The 23,041-nt window shown below is 33.5% G+C and overlaps 1 protein-coding gene across 1 annotated transcript in view; it reads right to left on the minus strand.

The window, feature by feature from the left end:
• DOC2B (Double C2-like domain-containing protein beta) overlaps positions 1–23,041 on the minus strand; it is an 86,635-nt gene that overhangs the window by 22,908 nt on the left and 40,686 nt on the right. Inside the window, exons 4-8 of the mRNA XM_051215685.1 lie at positions 21,708–22,229; positions 19,435–19,654; positions 12,449–12,529; positions 4,735–5,178; positions 2,317–2,396 (exon numbers count right to left, since the gene is read on the minus strand). Of these exons, the coding sequence (XP_051066214.1) occupies positions 2,317–2,396; positions 4,735–5,178; positions 12,449–12,529; positions 19,435–19,654; positions 21,708–21,833 (951 nt within the window). The 5' untranslated portion in view covers positions 21,834–22,229. The remainder of the gene's footprint in view (positions 1–2,316; positions 2,397–4,734; positions 5,179–12,448; positions 12,530–19,434; positions 19,655–21,707; positions 22,230–23,041) is intronic.

A 23,041-nucleotide genomic window follows, 5' to 3' on the forward strand; every position in this document is an offset into this window, starting at 1 on the left:
ATTCAGATTGTAGCGTTAAAGCCTACATGGTGTCTGGTTCTCCTATGAAGCGGGGTTGAGTTGTTCTGCTCGGGTTATAAAGTTTAAGCCTGAATGGTGTCTGGTTCTCCTGGAAACGGGATTAAGCCGTACTATTTGGGCTACAAATTTTAAGCCTGTGTGGTGTCTGGATCTACTGTTAAACGAGATTGAGCTGTACTGATCGGGTTATCACGTGAAAGTCTGGATGGTGTCTGGTTATCCTGAAAACCAATGTAAAATCACATTGGCCAAAAAAGGTATATTATATAACTAACTGTGTAGGGCTTCTCTGGTTAGATTTTATTTATTGGACAATGAGCCTTTTCCAATTTATCTAAAATGAACTCGGCGCCCAAATATTGTGAAACTATTCGTTTAAATTTAGACGAAAGTTCTTATTTATTATCTAAAATTTGTTGTGTTTCCTGTTTTAAATTAGTATAATAGTATTGATGATGTATTCTGCAATTCCGTGTGGTCTTCTGAGATTTTGGGACTATGTTTTAAGCACTGTTCATGTTTAAGCATCGTTACATTCAGTGTGTTTTCACTACGGATACGTCATTAAAATTACAATATTTAATTTTGTAGACGGAATTTCGCTGTTTCTCACTCCGTTTCTTTTATTTTTTAATCAACACATCTTGTTTTGTTTCCCTTATGGGATTACATGCAAATTCACTACCAGTTCCCCAATCATTAATAGTCAGAACTAGTTATAGAAAGCATATTAATGTAGCTCCACCCATGAAAACAATTTCAGAAAATGTGTACGAATATACTAATTGCCATTTTTTTATAGTTTAGATCACAAATGAAGTATTGGATAGCTGTTCTGCCTTAGTATGAGACTAAGCAACTTGTATCTATGATCTCATCGTGTTATATCGATTCTAAGATCGTTGGTATTGTACAAATGTTCAGTGCTTTCTGGTTTCTAATGACTGTCCAAATGAAATTAGTCCGTAATTTAAACTATGAAAATTTTACAATTTCTATAAAACTCGTTAGTGATATAACTTATTTTTTAATTTCAAACGTCAGTCAGTCAGCTACAAAGTAGAACCAGGCACATATGTGCATCGGTCTAAGTTGCCATGCCTCATTTACTTGAACAAGATTCTCGTTCCATGATGATTAAAAGCCATACACACAACTTTTTATAGCATATCTTGGACATATTTATCATCAAATGACTCAAATCCTTACAGTTAATAAAATCCACATTTGAATATAACTGAACAGAACAGGATATTACTCGAACATATCTATTTTTGATGACTAACTTTCATAGATTTTAAATCAAAACCACCATTAAAACACTGGAAGCACTGGACTCCTCAGTAGTGTACATCCAATACTCCTAGGTATTCAGTGGTGGTTTGTGAACACTTTGCAATCTTCACAAAACCCAATACTGACGATTGTATTTTGATTATTTCCTTGAATAGGCTTGAACCAGATTGTCGGACAATATGTATACTGTGTATCACTCGTCCCCTAAAAAATCAATCTTAATTTCATATAATGATCCAAGATCATTTTCATTCATTGAAATCCAATGTACTTTCGTTTTATTAAATAACTTGAAGTGAAGTCTATCCATTGGCTTTCAATGTATTTTCAGTTGTAATTACTTATTTGATTATCAATCCATTTTTCTTTACCTTGACTATTTGGCTTGGATTTTGTGTCCTATAATAATTACTCAGTTGGTAAAATCCTGTAAATAATAATTATTGAATCAATTTATAACTGAATGATGATGCTTCCCAGGTACGTGAAGGATTCCACATCTTCCAGAGTTTCACCATCAAGTGTGATTGGTTTGATGTTCGCCGTGTTGTATTTAAGGACCTTGGTTTTCCCCTTGTGTATGTTAAGGCTTATTGATGCAGAGGCTGCAGCTACACTGGTTGTCTTCATCTGTATTTTTCTTGTGTATGGGATAGGAGGGCTAGGTCATCTGCGAAGTCCAAATCGTCTAATTGGTCCTGAGCTGTTCATTGTATTTCGTGTTTTCCCTCAGATGTCCACGTCTTCATCATCCAGTTGCCCGTCAGATGAGAAATAATAGCTTTATACATAAAGGTTTCATTGAAGATGTTGTGTCATTTCAATGTATGTGATTCTTTAGAAAATATAATTTCGTGTTTAACTGAATCCATATACTGTAAAACTATCTGTCTTCTCATGTAATTCGCAATAGCTTTTGTGAAGAAAATTCAACTAACGACATACAATATACATAATTATAAAATATATATGAAATTTAATCTATAAAAAACAACCTACTTTAGCTTTGTGAATAGCTACATGGAGTTGTTTATTCAATGTATCATGATATAATGTAAAGTAGAGCACACCGAATGGAGCTAATGGTGATTGAATGAGATAAAGATAAAAAAAACGTTATTAGTTTTGACGGGAAAAAATAGTTACTCAATTCTATATGAGAATTTCACTATATTTATGTGCGACCTATTCACTATATGTTTTTAAAAGTTACACTTCTTTATGCTTTTGGTTGCATTAATAGTTATGAACAATGATTTAGGAGATAAAAGGCATTTATAGTTGAACAGTAACATCCTAGACTATTGAAATCCTAGAGGGAATGTCAGTTTGCTCAAGGTTACGGATACACCTTATTAATGAGTGTCGAATAGCATAAAAAATAAATCCATGATGTCCTACCAACTATCTCCAACTGCCTAACATCTGAACACAGTGCATGTAATGTCAAATCATTTGGACTAATGGACAAATTACAAGTTGATCGATAGAATTCGACCAATAATAAAGGACTAGACAAACATGACATTAGTCACGACTTAATGGGCGATAAATTATATTTATTATTCTATCGTTAGTTGCTTATCAGTTATGCGTAGCTTAAACTTTTAATGACTGGTAATGTTATGAATTAAAGCATTATATACTTGAGTTAATAGAAAATTCACCGACTATCTGATTATTAAACTCACAAAAACACTTATTCTTATCATTATCATTTTTGCTTATGAATTATTCTTTCTTACTTGACTTGGATCAATCTCCACAAATAAATAAACATCCAAATGAACTACATTGTGAAATGTTACTCTTCTGATTTCTTTCTTATCTCATTACAAACTTTTATATTAATTTCATTTACTAAAGTATGTTAATCATTTATTTCAGTAAAGTTGAATAGTGTCTAGTAGTAGAATCCAGGACTTGTGTTTCGTCTTATTTGGACTTGTCATTTAGATGTACCTAGATCTTAGTGTTGATGTTTACACTGGAAATCAAACTGTATACTTTTCTATTCAAAGCCCTAAAGTGTTGCTCACTGAACTATTAGATCCAGTTAGTCATTTCTTGTGTAACGTGAATGAATTTAGTGTGTAAGTGTTTGTATCTTGTTTTGAAATCAATCACTTTATGAAAAACTTGTGAATTCATGGCAAGATCTTGGAAATCTACTAAGAATGCACACATCTCAAAAAGAGACTGACCAATTGCAGTATTTAATATCAATGGGAAGATAAAAACACTCATAAATCATTTATTTACTCGTAAATTTATATACCTGATGAAAAGCTTTGAAATAGGGTCAACGATACGTTTTTAATTCAACTTGACCGACTAGTTTAGTTTGTTCAGTAAATATTATTATTTACATTATTATCATACTTGGATTATGTATTTATAGATTTCAATCTTCATTCAAATCCTGTCATTGCTGAGAGAGTAAAGTAATCATTTTCTTTTCTATTTCTATAGATATATATGATGTATGTGAAGTAGAAGCTTTTTTTAAAATTTTATTTCAACACATAAATATTGGTACAAGAGGGCACCAAGTATATATATGCGCCACACCATATTTGTGTGTGTGGGCTGTGATACTGTCCGGGTGCCCAAACCAAAGCAGGTGGTTTTCTTAGGGGACCACACCCCGAGCCTTTGACCTAAAGGTCTGATCCACAAGGCAGTGGAGCATCGTGGGGAGATGCACTCCCATAGTAGCCGGTGACCAACGATTGGTTTATACGCCATTTGTTCCTTCAGGATACTGGAACCCATGTGCACCATTGGTTTGGGATCCGGTTCAAGCGCCGGGCATTCGCTTTTCGTCCTCTCATTTTCGTAAACAACAGTAGTGCCACGAGAAGGCAGTGAGTATGACTTCCCTGGCAGAGGTTGTATATGCGTTACCTTGTGAGAGCATTTTGAGAGGGAGGGCGGGCCCACCCTACTCTCGGCCATACCAGGGCATTTAGGGGCTAGTTAGTCAGTTAGCAACAACGTAGAACTTCAATATAGACATCTTCGAAGTTTAAAGTCTAGTCAGTAGTATTATTACAATTAGAAATCATTAAAGACGTATGCACGAAATGTTTCAGATTTTGATAGAAAGAACGTCTAAACGCTTGAATATTTCAAATATCAACCATCGTTTTTCACACTAATTTTATTACGTAATTAATTTAATAAGCTAAAAACATACATCATCTAATCAACGTAAATTTATTAATATTCGTTCGAAGTTAATAGACGCTTGTGGCATCTGAATTTTCTCCATTTACCTCGGACTTACTTTAGCATTACAAGTTGATGTAACTTGTTAAAATATATTTTAGTTGAATGTTACCTCTGTAAATGGTTTTACATAAAATGAGACATTTTCTTCTTCAAAACATAGAAAAAGTATGATTATAAAATTACCTTCTTCACTTGAAGATACAGTTGAACGTCGTACTGTAGACGTGGCACCCGATGATGGTGAAAGAAGATTGGATGGTTCTTTTTCACCTGTTAAACTTGCAACTTTCTGTGTAGAATTGGCATTTGTAAATGAAGAAGCTAATGCAGAGGCTGTCGAATGATTAACACTTTTGTTAGATACAAATGACGGATGAAATGATTGTGCTGAAACAGGTGACTGTGGTCTCCATAATGAACTAGTATTTAGTGAATCGGATAAAAGACATGAGGCCGGCGAGATATGAGTTATATCTTGACTATTCGTAGTTGCAGGCACATTCGTATATGTTGGTGAGTTTGATTTGGGTACATCAACAGTACTTTGATCCGGTGGAGTATATGAAGAATGTTCCGGAGATTTCGGAAATCCCTTAGATATTCCACGTGTTTTCGTACTTGACGTAACTATGGTAAGAAAAAACATCATTTTCATTCAGCAACATTCAGTATTTTACAATAAAATGTGTTCGAGTACATTTAAATTAAGGACAAAACTTAATGACAAGATATGTTGAATATTTATGAATTTTCATATGATCGAACGTGTTTTTGTAACATTAAGGTGGACTGAATAACTAAATTTTAAGCAACTCTGAGACTTTCTGTCTGTTTATAAAACCAAGATAGATAAATATAAGGAATAAAACCACCTACATAAATGTTCTAACAACTGACTGATTCTTAAACTCTATGCCAAAACTCACTAGTTTTGTTCTCAAAGTTGATTAATCTGACAGTACACTTTCAACAGCATTCATCAATATATGTCTTATCAAAACTTATAACTAGAATAAATTATATAAAAACTAGTTATAGTCACTTTGTATTTACAACTGATTAGTGATTGGGTAGTAACCATTTTCATGTATCTGGTTCTCTCGTTACTTCTAGAAAGCTACAAATTACGTTGTGGGTAACCTAAGTGAAATACACTATGTTGAGACTTTAGATGGATGGAGTTAGTCAACAAGAAACTTCAGAACTTGGTTTCATGTTAGTGGTTAATCTCATAATCCTACGGGAGGTTAATTGCAAACTGAATAGCTCAGTGATAACATCTTATACTGTGAAGCTGGGTAACACTAGTTGTAATGTCACAGGAAACACCAGTTTCCTCAAGTTTACAGGTATATCTTATTGACAAGTCCCGACTAGCACAAAACCTATGCCTATGCTTCTTGTCCATTGTCTTCAACCATTAAATAAGTCAATTTATATGGATTTATTATTTCATCTTATATGAAATATTTCAGTTTGCCCATGTGACTTATCAAGGAATTAAAATATTAATTACTACTTCCGGTTGTAAAAGTAGCACTTTTTAATGGGTATCTGATGAAATATATTTGTGAAGTTGTTAATTTAGCACCACTTTTTGAAATTTATCTTTTTAAACGATTTGATTTGATTTGAAAAGTAAAGACAGTGTTACATAATGACAGTGAAGTTAACACAATATTCTCCGTTGTCAGTGTTGTGACTTTTGATGTACGTTAAATATTACGTGACCTATTCACCAATCAGAATATGATTCATAAAATCTTCTCACTGTGCCAAACCAATGACGTATTGACCGATATGAGCAGCCTAACATCCTTATTGGTCCTTTTTCTTGCCTAGCCCTGCCTGTTGAGTCCAGAACACCAATCTTAGCCTCTGCGATATGAATCATGTATTTCAAACATAGTGAGTTTATATACAAATAAAACAGATCACACCACAACATAAAATAGGAAATAACATTTGTACAAGATCTAGCCGATCTGGTTCTTCTATCGCACACGCAACAATAAATGCAGGAGAAGGAGACCAGTGTAACAGCAGCCTGAGAAGTAGTAGGTCTCAACATACACAAAGGGAAAAGCAAGATTCTCCGATACAACACAGCATGCATCAATCGAATCAAACTTGATGGAGAAGATTTGGAAGATGTAAAAACCTTTACATATCTAGGCAGCATGATTGATGAACACGGTATATCTGATGCAGATGTGAAGGCGCGGATCAGCAAAGCAAGGGTAGCATACCTACAACTGGAAAACATCTGGAACTCTAAATCTCAAACAACACCAAAGTCAGAATTTTCAACACAAATGTCAAGAAAGTTCTACTGTATGGGGTGGAAACTTGGAGGACTACAGAAGCCATCAACCCAAAGATACAAGTGTTTATTAACAGTTGTCTACGCAAAATACTTCTGATCCGTTGCCCGGACACTATTAGCAACAACGTACTGTGGGAAAGAACAAACCAGATCCCAGCGGAGGAAGAAATCAGGAAGAAGCGCTGGAAGTGGATAGGACACACAATGAGGAAGGCATCTAACTGCGTTACAAGACAAGTCCGCACTTGGAATCCTCAAGGCCGAAGGAGGAGAGGAAGACCAAGGAACACATTACTCTGAGAAATGGAGACAGACATGAGAAGAATGAACAACAATTGGATAGAACCAGAAAGGAAGGCCCAGGACAGAGTGGGCAGGAGAATGCTGGTCGGCGGCCTATGCTCTATTAGGAGTAACAGGTGTAAGTAAGTAAGTAAGTAAGTAAGTACAAGATCTGGCAAGAAAGTGGCTGTGATTGTGAGAGACAGTAATTGATAAAGTGCGTATAACTTAAGAGGAGTAAATTGTATAATAATAGACTATAGGCCAAAATAAAGCTTATAATAAGAGGAACATGAATATACATAATCAAGTTCCACAATAGTTATACAATAAGAATATATGTATAATATTTGCCCGTAAATATTTAGCAGGAGTTACCTATAATTTAATATTCACTAGGATATAACAGTCAGTAACAAAGCATTTGCAATTACTTTCATCCTATTATTTTGTGGCACATACTAGTGTAAACACTTTTTCACTGTAACAGAAACTTATTTCTAAATTGTATGTTGATTTCATTTGGAGTTTAATTGCTAAGTGATCTTAGACTACCATTGAAAACTTGGAAGCACTGGACGATTGTTTGGTCCCAGAACTGAACTTTCTAGAAATGAACAATAACGAACTTACATCCAGCAATTGAACCCAAACTTTTCGGTTTTGCTCGAGAATCTTTAACCTCTAAACCATTAGGTCATCATTTAAAGGTGCATATTTTGTTTATGTGTTTATAGTCGTCATGTCTGATAGCTTCGTTTCTGAAGACAATACTTAGGATAAATTAATTTGTTCATTATCTATGAATAAACAAATCGATCATACAGAGTGTCTTAATTTAACTGAATTGTTTGTAATCTTCATCAATTACCCGCTTTATTATAGTTAAACAACCTCTACTCACAGACAGCTTTAAACTTGTAAGTTTAATACTATTGTTTACTGAAGTGCTTACCTTTCTCTATAGTTTTTTTTCAGTGTATTTGTTCAGTCAAAATCCACATGGTGTTAATGATAAGAATAGTTCAGATTATCTAGTTATTTTGTTATTACATGTTAGTGCTTGCTTTGAAAGGATAATCTCGATGACATTTTCCTAATTCATATTTCTACAATAACATTTACTGTCAATTGATTGGTTGTCATCGCCTTTATTTTGCCTTGTTATAAGACTCAAAGTCATCGAATGTTGCGATAAAAACTTTTTTTTAATTTTTTTATTTTTGACATCTGTATGGAATATGAGGTAATCCTAAAAGTCGTATATTCCCCATTAGAGGGTGGATTTTTAACGTTTAAACGTAGTTCTATGATAGTCAAGATTTAACAGACGATGATGATAGTAAATACTGTCAAACTATATAATACTAGATTGGAAATAGTTATGTTACACAGTAGTTTTTTGATAATGTGGGGATATACTAGTGATTTAGAAAATTTTGAGTCAACTAGTTTCCCATTATGAATATGAATTGTTGAGAAACAATTACAAGAATGGATCAATTTTCAAGCTATGAAAATTTGGCTAAGAACCAAAATTCGAAATCAGGTTTCATCACAAAGCATCATTTAGTGGGCTAAATGAAAATTATACATTACAAACCTTGGATAAAGTTGATAAATTTTATGCTACAGATGATACATAGATCATTGACTAATTTATCAAAGGCGTTCGTTTCTTCCCTCAAAATTATACCACTAGAACTCTAGAAGAGATTTCCAGAAGTTTATCTAATCATTTTATATTGCATTTCAAATCAGAAAATTAAAAATCTATCCTTGTGAGCCTAATAAATATGATGAGATGTAGATCTTTACTTCAAAGATTAATGACTTTTAAATCTGACCGGAGAAGCTCTTACTGTAGATTTGTTTTCTAAGCATTATGTATTCTTTGATAATTTTGATTTTAATCATTACCTTGTAGAAGTCTAGACCAGTTTATTGGAAGGAACATTAGAATAATTTAAATTTCAAACTTCGAGATTATTTAAAAAAATACGTTTTGCTAAATACTCAATGCCTGATTTCTATCAAACTGTTCTTTCGAATAACAAGAAACATTCTCTCAGATTTCTACTATTATGTGCCCTGGTACGGTCGAGAGTAGAGAGGGCTCGTCCTCCCTTTAGAAATGCTCTCACATGGCCACACGTATACAACCTCTGCCAGCGAAGTCCTACTCACTGCCTTCTCTTGGCACTACTGTTGTTTACGAAATTGAGAGGACGAAAAGCGAACGCCCGGCACTTTAACCTGGCCGGTGGACACGGTGAGTCCACCTAGGGCAGTTGGGAACCCCTGAATCCAAACCAATGGTGCACATAGGTTCCAGTATCTTGAAGGAACAAATGGTGTATGAACCAATCGTCGATCACCGGCTACCATGGGACTGCATCTCTTTACGATGCGCCACTGCCTCGTGGATCAGACCTTTAGGTCAAAGGCTCGGGGTGTGGCCCCCTAAGAAAACCACCCGCTTTGGTTTGGGCACCCGGACAGTATCACAACTCACACACAAATAAAATGAAATGACAATATTTATCTAAATTAGTCATCAAATGACTGATCCAACCATTATTTTTACATGCTGAAATATAAAAAAATTGTATTTAACACTATAATTAAAGAAGATTATTTACACAATTCACTGGAATAGTAATCACTATGCGTCCATATGAAATACATAAAGAGTAACCGTAGATGACAACTGTTATTATTATTGCGATGTATGCTACTGATGTTTGCAGATATAAGTAGTATATAACAACAATCAGAAATCGAATGTCTACGAGCAGAAGGTTAAGAAGTTTGAAATGAAAAGAAGAGAGAAATGAAATTGTGAAAACAATCAAGATAACAACAGAAATGAAGTAACCATGAAGTTTGTAAATGACAATTCAAAGGTATGTAAATGATGTGCTTGATGTATGATTTTCACATTTTGCTAAACCATTGTATTGATCGGGCACCGAATAGTTAATTGGTCTTCTCACCTGAGTTCTCGTTTATTACATTATCATTTAGTAAGTAAGTTTTATTTACCGAAGAATGTGATGAATCACTTAATTAATTTGCATAATTTACATGATTATTTCAATATTCAACTTTGAAGAATGAATGAAATAATTGACACATAAAGGACCTTTCCATTTAAATGTTCTAATGAAGATTTTAATTATGCTTAACGTATAAAATTATTAACAGTAGGAGACTTATTCATATTTTATATAAAATCTAATTTAATTGTACATTACCCTTGACAACAATATTCAATTAAGTATATTATGAAGTACACCAAAAGATGTTTTATTGTTACGACCTACTATTTTTCGGACTATACGATGATTAAATCCAGCTGGAATATTTCTAAACTTTTATGTAGGATCAAATTAAGTGACCACAAATACATATCAGGTAGATTTAACTAATAGGCAATCAATGTAACTTGATAACCAGTGAATTTCAATCAGTTTTTAATAAGAGCTGGTTGTATAACTGTATCAGAATTCTCTGAAGAGTACATAGAATACCACGTCTTCTGAGACATGAATTAAGGCTCTGAATACTATACTATCTACCTAATCTCGACTACTAATTGTTAAATTTCATGAAAAACGCAATGGAATTCTGTTGATAACAATCAAAGGTATCGGTTCGATTAATCTGGTTTTTGTAATCTTAGCTCCTGTAATTGTCGAGTAATAACCAATTAGCCTGGATTCGAATATTTAGCATCAAACAAGTTTTAAAACAAAAGCTTATCATACAACTGTGGAAATTAGCTGTATTCCTTGGTCCAAAGATGAAATTCAGCCACATCTATCAATTGGTCTTGTAGTGGTGTTTTTTTACAAATAGGTGAACCAAAACTATTTGCTTCCCTACTGATTGCAATTGATAAACACGACTGAGAATGATGACATAAAGGGTGATACTTTGAAATGATGCTTATCTGTGTTACGTCTAAATGTATTTATGACTATTTGACTAAATAACTATATATGTGATTTCTATGATGTATTCAAATATTTATTGTTGTTCAAACGAAGTATATTCTCTTCCACTAATAGGTTTAGAGACCGGTAACAATATATATTCCTAATGATGTTATAGCAACACTCCTACGATTAATTGTGATTATAATTAGATTTTGTTAAGCTTTTTTATTAACTTATTCAACAGACAATGTTATTCGTACAATAACAATTCATCTCTTTCTTTGTATTATTATGATCACTATCATATCTGTATAATCGTGTATGCTTGATCATAAGTAACAGCCTACACATATATCCTTTTCTAGCTTAAATGTTAATCGCTCAAATATCGGCCGGAAAATTATTCTCTTTTTCATGTATACATGTGCTCAAATCTTAATAACTGCCTTTGCTCTGTCTAGCTGCGCCTTGATTTGATTTAACTGCAAATTCGCCACTGTAATCGCTCGCACACACACATCAACCTTTCTTTTCTCCAAATTCTCTAGATGTGTTTGTAACTTTGTTATCTGTACTATCCGCTAATAAACTGTAGTCGCCGCTTCTTATTGCCTTCTGAATCTAAACACCATCAGGATCTATATAATAATGCTTATCAAAGCTAAGCTACTATAGTGTCATTATATTTCTTCTTAAGATTGGTGAAATCATTAAATATAAGTACTCGTTAGATAATATTGATTTAAAAGCTTAGCAATCAGTGTATGATATAATTTATTTCATTTACCTATATGTTATTTTTATCTTAAGACTAATAACTTCATTTCATTTCCTCTTGGGTTAGCGACCACATCCCGTAAAAAACTAACTCACTATAAAAACGCTAACCAGAAAAAAAATGACTCAAACCATTTAAACTCTACCCTGGGAGTTAGAAGGTCTTGATTTAAAAGAGTTATGATGCCTCATGGTGAAAGCCAAGTTCCTTCGGAAGTCACGAGGCTGAAAACCATTAATTTAGGCGAATGGAATGCTCGTACAATATGGAGAGTCATCCAAATTGCTGCAGAAATGAAAAGATACAACCTGGAGCTGCTTGGAATCAGTGGAAAACATTGGACGCGGGTTGGACAACAAAGACTAGCTTCAAGGGAGCTGCAGTTATACTCCGGCCACGAAGAAGAAAATTCTTTACATACACAAAGATTTGCACTGATGTCATAAACTTTTGGAAAAAATGTATCAAACGTAAACAATTTACAAGATGAATTAAACTTCTCACTTTAACAATTCGATAAAATCGTCATCAGTAACGATATTTAAATGTATGATAGAAACTATAACTTACCTTCGTTTTGTGGTGTATCTTTACTTGTACTCGGTAAAGATGAGCTATCAGCTTCTGATCCTTCAGGTTTAGAAGGTCGTCCTTAAAAATAAACCATAAATTGTTATAAAAATAAATTTAATTTAATTTTTAAATTATTTCTTATTTTAAATAATAAATAAATCAGGAGATTTGTGGATATCATAGTAATTTTAATGGATGAGATCATGAGTTAATTGAATCTAGACCACCATGAAAAGCCTTGAAGCTCTATACGGCCGTTTCGTTTTATTGCAGGACTCCTCAGAAGTGCTCATTCACGATCCCGCCTCGCAAGATTTGAACCCAGGACCTATTGGTCCCACAATAGGATGAAACGGTCGTCTAGTGCTTCCTGGTTTTTCATGGTGGTCTAGCTTTAATTAACTCATGATCTCGACTAGAAAAATAATAAATTGACAAAATATATTTTTTGTCAATAAATCATGACTATATCTTTCTGATGTATCTTATAAGTCCAGCAAAACTGTAACAGTTTTTGGTGGAGTTTTGTTCTCTGAGCTGGATGGTTTGGTCGTGGAGCTTTCGTCGTTCTTCTGAACGACATCATCGCTCAGAGAACAAAACCCCACCAAAATCATCCACCTGAGCTACAAATCTTCTCCACCATCTCAAAAACTGTAACAGTTTTTATTTTAAATTAAAAACTTTGTTCTAACTTCAACCAGTGGAGTTCAGTCAGGTCTGTTGTGAGATATCAGCTCTCTGAAGACAATGTTGTGCGGTGGCGCACTTTCGTGGATTAGTTGAAGTTAGATTAGCACCATCGAGTGCTGGATCAGTGGTCTAGAGGTTAAGTGTTCGCGTACGAAAGTGATAGGTCCTGAGTTCGAATCTCGCGAGGCGGGATCGGGGATGTGCGCTGCTGAAGAGCCCCATAATAGGACGAAACGGTCGTTCAGTGCTTCCAGGTTTTCCATGCTGGTCTAGCTTCAACTGACTAGTGATCTCAACCACTGAAATAAATAAATCCTTTCGAATTTGAGCCGTCAGATTATCATGGTAAGAATAGATTGAAATGTTGTTTAAAGCTGGTTCTCTTACCTTTGCTTTTTCAATGCTTAAATAGTTGAAACAGTTTGTCATTATTCAATTTGTTCAATAACGTTTTTAAGTTATAGATTAGCTATTCATTATGATATCTCTCAATAAAAAAATTTCACCAGGTAACTGACTAATATCGAGGTTTTGGTGGAGTTTAATCTCTGAGCTGAATGGTTTGGTCGTGAAGCTTTTATCGTTCTTCTTGATATGACGGGATTAAAAAGCAAAAATAACAATCTTTTACTCATTGTAATTTTTGCTCAACATCACTTCCCTATGTTTAATCGATTGTGATAGTTAATCAGTGTAATAAAGTAGTGAACAAGAACACAGGTGGGGACAATCGAATGTATTTTAATACAAAATTATAGAATATCTTAGTAAAATCTGAGAATTATACAGAAAATACTTCATGTCATTCAATTGTCTCAGACTTCACTGTTCCTTCATTTCCACATCAATCATTCTTTGTTTTTGTTCTTTTTTCTTCGATCTCCCTAAATTTATGTCTCTATATACTTCACTTTCGATTGATGATACATACTGCATATATCTGTCGACATCAGTAGCACACACCACATTATTTGTTTGTTTTCCAGTTTGATATTTTATTAGATATAACATTAATTTGTTTGAGTCTGGTGTTTATTCAGTATACGAAATTCTTGTAACAAATTAACATGAACTATGCTCAGCTTAGTATGCTTAGCATGGTAGCAAGTTATTTGCTATAACTCTGTGTATTTGTCACACATGTGATTACATTCTAATTAATAATCAAAATGGGTGTATAATCAATCAAACGAGTGCATTTTCCACTAGGGTCGTCGTCGTAGTTTGTACCAGTCTTTGTGTTTTTATTTTCGCGTCGTAGAAATAGGAGTAGTTCCTCGTTTTTCAAGTATAAGTGATAAGCGATTCTGCCATAACAATTAGTGACGACCAGTCGTAACACTTGTGAACGATATCATCAGGACAAACTTTTACCTGATGAAAGCTCCACGACAAAACCATCCAACTCAGAGAACAAAACTTCATCAAAACCATCTACCTGAGCTACAAATCTTTCCCACAATCGAGGTTTTAAAATGTAAGCTGGGTAGCACGGGTTTGAATTACACAACCAACAGGAATTCTCTCCAGATTTCAAATACTATTTGCTAACGAATACCAATCAATTTAAAACCCAGGTCAAGTACAGTTTCTTACCTGGTGCCATTAACCACCCAAAATTCAATAGCTTAATTATTTATAAAACATATTCACACATTACTACATGGCTAATAGAATATAATGATAATTAGATTATGGAAATGTCTCAAGGATCCTCAATATTATTCTTATACATGATTAATGTTATATTGTACAAATACGAATTCGCATAAAATTTCACAATACAATTCATAATCTTTACCTTCACCAAAGTTATATATAAAATTTAGAAATCTTAAAGTCTAGATTGTTTACATGTAGCCCATTTTACCCTGTTACTGATATCAAAACATTTACCATCTTTAGTAACATAATTTTTGACAGAAATGTTGTAAGAAGAGAAAGTATTAGTGTGAGTCACTGAGGTTAAGAAAATCCCTGCAAGTAGTTAGGTGTTATGAACGTTATGATCTACCATGCAGTTTTGTCAGTCTATTTAAAAATGTAACTGAATTTATTATTATTAGTATTAATGGCTTTATTCAATATTATATTTTGGTACAATATAGAGTTCCCAACACAAGGTATTCCAACAAGTTTCTGTTACAAAAAAACAAAGTAACAACAACAAAAAAGAGAAAGGAAAAAGTTGAAAAAAAATCCTGAAACTGTACAAGTTTTCAAATTAGAGACATGTTAAGAATGCAGGTTATTGACTAGGTTAACTCTAACAACCTGTTCGTCACAGAGTATATTTGCTAGGTAAGGTATTATAAAACTTTTACACTTTTGCTTGCGTGCATGGATTTTAATGTACTTACGTCTCGTTTTACCAGAAGATATACAAGGAGAAAGATATGAGTGAAGAGGATGGTTAGTATCTGATAAAATAACACATGCCAGGAGTTCGCATGACTTGAGATGTCTATCCACAACCATATTAATTATGACCTCGAAAAATTCACTGCACACCTTGCCAACTGCCTTCAACACTCTCCGAAGTACAGCAAAATCTTTTTTCGAAAGCCCGGGAAAGAATAATGGAAAACAGTAAAGAATAATAGGCAATATGTATAAGTTGACAAATTGTTAAAGTAAATGACGAGTGATCCCAAAAGCATGTAGTCTCTTTATGTAGTAAGACAGACGGAAAACCTCCTTCGATAACAGTAAAACATGAGAAGACCAAGAGAGATCAGAGGAAAAGGTAACACAAAGATAATTGACCTTTGACACTGTGTTTGTGTTTAGCAATATAAATCATGCTTCTCAATTACCTTACTGGTTTACGGAAGCACATGTTAATATCAAATTCACCATAGAATGTGAACATAATGATTAATCCTACTACTTAGACCTGAAAACTTAAGAATTATGGAGCAACCGCGAAGGCCACATTCAGGAAAAAAACAGAGACTCAAGTATACCGAAAGACGACCCCCAGAGATCGAATTTTCAACTTCGGCAGCAACAACCCAAGAACTCACAAAATCGAGTGCTCAGAAACTTTAGACAAGGTGATGCAAACAGACTGCACCACACAGTTCGAAAAAATGAAAAAAAACTGATGACTATCCTTAAAAAAGACGGTTACCCGCGCAATTTCATAAAGAAATATCAACCCATCTCATCGGCAGAAATGAAATGAAATATAGAAACCAACAAACAGATCATACTACCATATATGAAAGAAATTGCAACGAGATTACTGAAGTCATTTGGAATAGGTGTAGCTCACGAAGTAGCAATATTACTTCAAATAATCCAATGCAAGCCAAAGGACAAAATGGGAAAAGAAGAAAAACAGAACATCATCTACAGAATAAACTGTTCTAATTAAGAAAACACCATAACAAACAAAGTAGACACCCACTTCATCTTTCCCTGTATGAACATCAATTAGCGGTCAAACTCCATGATATATCTTCGCTTATATCAATGCATGTGGACAACTTTGGACTCGCTTTCAAGTGGAAAAATGTTGAAATCGTGGACAGAGGTAATAGTAAAATTATCAGAGAATTTTTAGAAGCTTAGCACTCAGGTTAAATAACAAGCACATCCAAATCTATCTAATCTACCAACCAATCAGAAAAATCATGGACAAATGTACTACCAAAATCAAATCAAAGGGAAACACAATCAAAACAAGGAGGTGGACAATGACAGGTTCATGATCAACAATAACCAATCAAGATCGAGATCGACAAGACAAGCTATGAGTCATATGATGAGAAATTTGAACATTGCACTTCTACCTGGAATTCGTGCTCATGATGTTGTTCAGAAGAACAATAAAAGCTTCATTACTTAACCATCCAGCTCAGAGAACGAAACTCTATCAAATAAAGGAAATTTATCATGAAGCACGGAAAAATGAATGTGGAAAGTATCAGACAAACAACTGTTAATAGAAAATTCGTCTTCATCCGGCTTACATTCACAGATGAAGAGATATCAGGCAGGATCGATAAAAGGATTAAAGCAGACTTAAAGAGAAGCTATCCTGCAGCTCAGCTATTTTCTGTGTATAACACCAGATATATCTCAAATCAGTCAAAGTGGATCATTACCGTACTGATATCACACTTGAAAGTATTTACGAATTCACATGTGCTTGTGGAAGCAAGGAAATAAGAGGAACTATAGAATAGCGTATTTAGGATTTGCGGAACGAATTCACCTGAGTCGTATCTGAAGAGAAGTAAAATACTCACAGGTGCGATTACTAAACGTTTAAAAGATAGTGTATACAACGCAGAAATCTCATAAGCCTTTAAAATAATTAACAGACAATATACACAATCCGCTATGTAGAGCCCATTTCCATCAAGTGCTTTCGATCTAATATATGTCGGTCAGAATCATTCAACATTCAATTGTTCTTTTTGTATTGTACATATTTTTTATTGATATAGACGATTGATTATTAAATATTACGATAACTATCATCAAAAAGGTAAAAGTATTTATAAACAATTGTCTACGCAAGATATAGAAATCACCAAACTGCATCACGAGGCAATCACTAACTTGGAATCTTTAAGGGAAACGGAAAAGAGGAAGGTCGAAGAACATACTTCGATGGGAATTAGAAGCGGATATGAAAAGAGTGAATAGTAACTGGAAAGAACTGGAAAGGATTGTCCAAGACAGGGTTGGATGGAGAATGCTGGTGGTCGGCCTATGCTCCTCCACGAAGGGTTACAGGCGTAAATGAGTAAGTCATCAGCATGTACCATTTGGTATTAAAAGACAAAAATGACCTGACTATCTAAATGAAATTGGTTATACCACACTGTCAGTACATCGAAATTAAATGAGTTAATGAATATGGAAAATACGTATAACTAATTCATGGATGAAAACCACTAAGGTTATTACGAAACATTTTTACGCAAGTATTAAGCTCAATAATGTGGACTATTCTCAGATAGTCAATTCACTTTATTATTTGAAAATAACTCTTTAGTCAATGAGATTGTTGGATATAGGAGATTACTTAATCTTAATGAACCGTTTTCAGTGTATTACAAAAGGAATATAAATACAGATTTTTCTAACAAAGTTTTCTGAATTATTTCCGAGGTTCGTTTCGGTGATATTATCACAAAAGATCGAGTGCGATATGTGATTAGTTTTTTATTAACCAACTTTAAGGTGATGACTAACCTACCATAGGAAGAAAAATCGTTACGCTAATCACTCAGCGAGTATCAATCATCACCATTATGTCTAATCATTAGTGGTGACCGTATTTTGTGGATCAATTTTATGGCATGCTGATTATCTCAACCCGATGTACATTAAAACGATATTTACTCATTTAATCTAATGACTATTTATCAAACTTCCTTGTTAGAATATTATCAGCACAAAAGGATCTGACAATATAATATTGTTTACTATACGCTAATTGCTTGGTATAAAGTTACGTTCGAATAAACAAAATACTATTGTATTTTAGAGTTATATAAGGTACCTAAGAAACAGGTATACGATGGGATAAACTGCACTAATAAAGAAGATAGATAAAACTCTAATAAGTTGTTGAATATATTGTATGATGGGTAAGGAATATCTTATATGTGACATTACTAATAATAACAAGAAAAAGAAAAGCAGGGATTTATCTACAGGCGTTGGTGTTAAGTCATTACATGTAAGTTCTTTTTAGTGGCCCTATATATGACTGTCATTAATTTGTATGAATGAGTGTTATCAAAATATACATCCTGGATATCCACATGTATAAATATCGACTTAATCCGTGTTAGTGAATAACGGAATTAAATAGGTCAAATACGAGAATGGATATATGAATACGTATATTTTGTACACTCATTGATTTGGATGGATAATCAGAGAGACGAAGCGATGGATGTGAAGATAAGAGAGCGAAGCAAAATGACGAGCAATGGAAAAGGCGTGTGAACCAACTCGATTTAACCAAGAGTTGATCAATACTTATAGTCACACAAAAGTTACAGACATGTGATGAGTAGGATAAGAAGTGTGCACATATACGCTCACATAAAAACAGTCAAGAATAATAAGTGAATAATTAACAAGGTCAAAATGTGACTCAACAAGAATGATTGAATGGGCCTATTCAGAAGTCAGAATAAGTTACATGGGCTTAATATAGTAACCGACACTACATCTTCATCGATTATATATTAAGTTCTGTCTTATATTTCACCTAAAATTAACTAGAGAATATACTTTATTGCATAATAATAAAAACTTACGGTTAGGTTTTAATTGTATCCATTGTTCTGATTCATTATCAGTATGTTCAATATGACTTTCGTTATTTGTATTAATTTGTAGTGGTTTCACAAGATCTGTTATATCATTAAATATTTGACAATTATTATTAGCAGGTGTTGATGATGGACTAGATGGACAACTTGTCATTCGACTACGTGGAAGACTTTTATAAAACCATGCACCAGAACGTTTCCAAATCTTAAAAGAAATATATTTCGTCATTTAATGAAATAATAATGATAATCAATAATTAAATTTGATATAATAAACCGTTTTCATAAAAGGTATATTTATTTATTCACTGCATCGATGCATACTGCTCCACTGAAAATGCATTGAATAGTCTGGCACCTGTAAGTGTATCTCATTCCACAAGTAGTATTATAGGAACTTTGAATGTTTAGCCATTTTTATTAGTGCATTCCCTGAGTAAAACCACCTACTTGCTGTCACTTTATGTTAACACCGTCCCTAGCAAGTTTAACTAATTTGAATAACATCAACAGTATATCACCGAGTCACATGACACACGCATTTAGGTAGACCTGATTGACATATTTTGGTAATTACTGCTTTGTTTTTCCGTGCTCTGTGTTTTCGTTTTAATTTCTCTAGTTGTAGATAATTATCATTAATTCGATCTGGCACGCAAATTGACCTTAATTACTCCGTTCATAAATCAATAGGCAGTCCATTTAAGAAATATTAAAAATTCCCGGCTGATGCATTGAATCACTGTAATACATGTACTACATAAACAATTACTGAACTAGTATACTTAAGACTTTCTTCTATCACATGTTTGTTCTGTACATCTAATATTACTATTTATATCAAATTGATCATGCCTGTAAACTGGCGTGAATTATGTAATTATTATTTTCAGAATATAAATTATTACTGTTTCTTGTTACGTATTTGTATGATAACATAAGTAGAAGTACCATATGAGCAAACAATAAATATGTACTGTGTTACTGAAGTATTCAGTCTATGAGATGAATTTATGATTATCTAATGTCATCAGTATTTACTTATAGAATTCTCAATATGGTTTAATTCTCACTAGAATGTTGGAAATTTATATCAGCGTTAGTTACTGAGAAAAACAGTCGTTTATTATTTTCGTAGGTGAGTTATAGAGACTAGTTCACTCTGAAGATAGTTTTCGTTATGAACTTTAAACAATTAGGTTTTACTGGACTAGATAATCGGTGGGAAGTACCATAGTTTTTGACTTGACATTTCTAAATCTGATTCAGTATACAGTTGTTAATAAATACTGTCTAAGATGAAAGAACTGGCACAAATCATTTATCTAAAATAGATATTTCATTGAAAAAATGGCCTATTTTCTGTGAAAAACATTTTTCTCGGACCTAAATCAATCTGAAAGACACTGCTTAGTTTTAAATTACAGTTTTTTCTAGGTTATCTAGACTCATTATACAATACAGCCTATATTAAAGTCCTTCTTTTAATAGTCATTCGCTGATTCATCTTCATTGTTTTTCTACAATAAATCGAATTGTTTCACTATTATGTCTACAATTGGTCTAATGAAAATGTTCGATTTTCCAAAGAGTCTACCAATTGATTGAATGGTTTCTCAATAGTTAAGGTTATTATCTTGTTTAATTGTATAAGAAATGCGTAATATTATAATCGATTTTCACTGCTCGGTGTATAGACCGTGACATCGGGAATACGATACAGTAAATATTTCTTTCGTTTTCAATGGGGTTTGTTTGTAAAATTTCAAACATATAAAAATCCATACGTTAGATACAATATTTTTACATGAAAATATTCAACAATTGATGTATATGTTTTTGATTGAGATCACGAACTGATTGATGTTAGACCACTATGGAAAACCTGGAAGTACTGGACGACCGTTCCGTTCTATTGCGGGACTCCTCAGCAGTGCACATCGACGATCCCGCTCGTGGGATCCGAGCCCAGGGTCTTCAGTCTCGCGCAGGAAGGCTTAACCGACTCAGTGGTTTAGTGGTTAAGCGTTGGCGCACGAGACTGAAGGCCACGGGTTCGAATCCCACGAGCGGGATCGTCGATGTGCACTGCTGAAGAGTCCCGCAATAGAACGGAACGGTCGTCCAGTACTTCCAGGTTTTCCATAGTGATCTAACATCAATCAGTTCATGATCTCGATCAAAAACTTAATAATCTCCACAATCCTATACTGATAATTGATGTATAAACTTTTAAACGAGTAATAAATTAAATTTACTTCTCTTGCTTCATAACATATTTTACAAACAAATGAATGATTATCTCTTTGACGTGAATTCGCTTTAACTTTAACCTTTTCAAATAATTGTTGACTATGTAATGCAGCTGAGTTCAATGTACCCATTAAACTACTTCGACGATTTAAAAATCGTGGTTTGCTTGTATCATTTGTTAATCTTTTAAATTATTTGAGTTATTTAAAGTTGTATTTCCATTTTGTCGAGTTTGATCCATTGTAAAATATGTTTGATGTTTTGATATATTTAATAAATTTCCACTTCCATATGTATTTGACATCCATTGAAAATTAAGCAATGAATTACGTTTTGTGATTGGCTGTCGATATAATGGTGGAATAACTAATTCTACACAACATGTTGTACATACATAACGACCACATTCTACACAAACTATTGGTAAATTACTTAGATGACCAAATTCTTTATGACATAATGCACATTCTTCATTTTTTCTAGAATCAGCTGTTTGTTTTAAACGATCAAGTTTCTGGAGCATTGCTCTGAAAATAGAAAACATGATGAGATGAATATGAAACAATCTTTGAGAGAGTTTATCAGAAGATAAAACAAATGAAAATTAGAATTTCTCCTACATCTCCAAATGGGAATATTGTTGGATACGTATAGGTGAACTAGTTCTACTAATCAAACTTGAAGTGTGGCGATAGAGATTCATAAATGAATATCGCTGTGTATTTTATTCCTCATTAGGTGGTTGTTAATGTAGGTCACTTCTTCGGAGAATAAATAAATAATCGAATAAATTTATTTAAATTGGAAGGATGCAAAAGAGTTCTAAGTATGTAAAGTGTGACGTTATCCATCCCTATCCATACACTTCCGTTCATTTGATGATTGGATATCTCACATAAGAGCGTAAATTGCACTAAAGATTTCGTTTTAAGCATTTGTCTAAATCTATCTGCTACAAATACGTCATTGAATTACATCTTGACGTCCTGGATGAAAACACAAATATTTTAGAAGTTGGAGCTAGAAATAAACTCTTCAGTGGAAATTACATTTATTGGTTGCACTAACCCCCCAAATAAATGAAAATATATAAGAAAATGCTTGAAATTGAATACATACTGAACGTCGATACTGATGGATGACTTTACACCAGTTGAAATGTCATGACGCTTCGGTCAAAACAGTGCTGTATGAGACATATTTGTATTCATCTGTTTGTATGCTAGTGGATGTAAAAAAAATGTTAAATTCTTAGTATAAAAGAGTAGAATTGAATTTTTGCCTGTTAACGGACTGAACATTTAATTATTTAGATATTGTTATTAAGATAAATGAACGA

The sequence above is a fragment of the Schistosoma haematobium genome, chromosome 4 (assembly GCF_000699445.3).
Source record: "Schistosoma haematobium chromosome 4, whole genome shotgun sequence".
Lineage (NCBI taxonomy): Eukaryota > Metazoa > Platyhelminthes > Trematoda > Strigeidida > Schistosomatidae > Schistosoma > Schistosoma haematobium.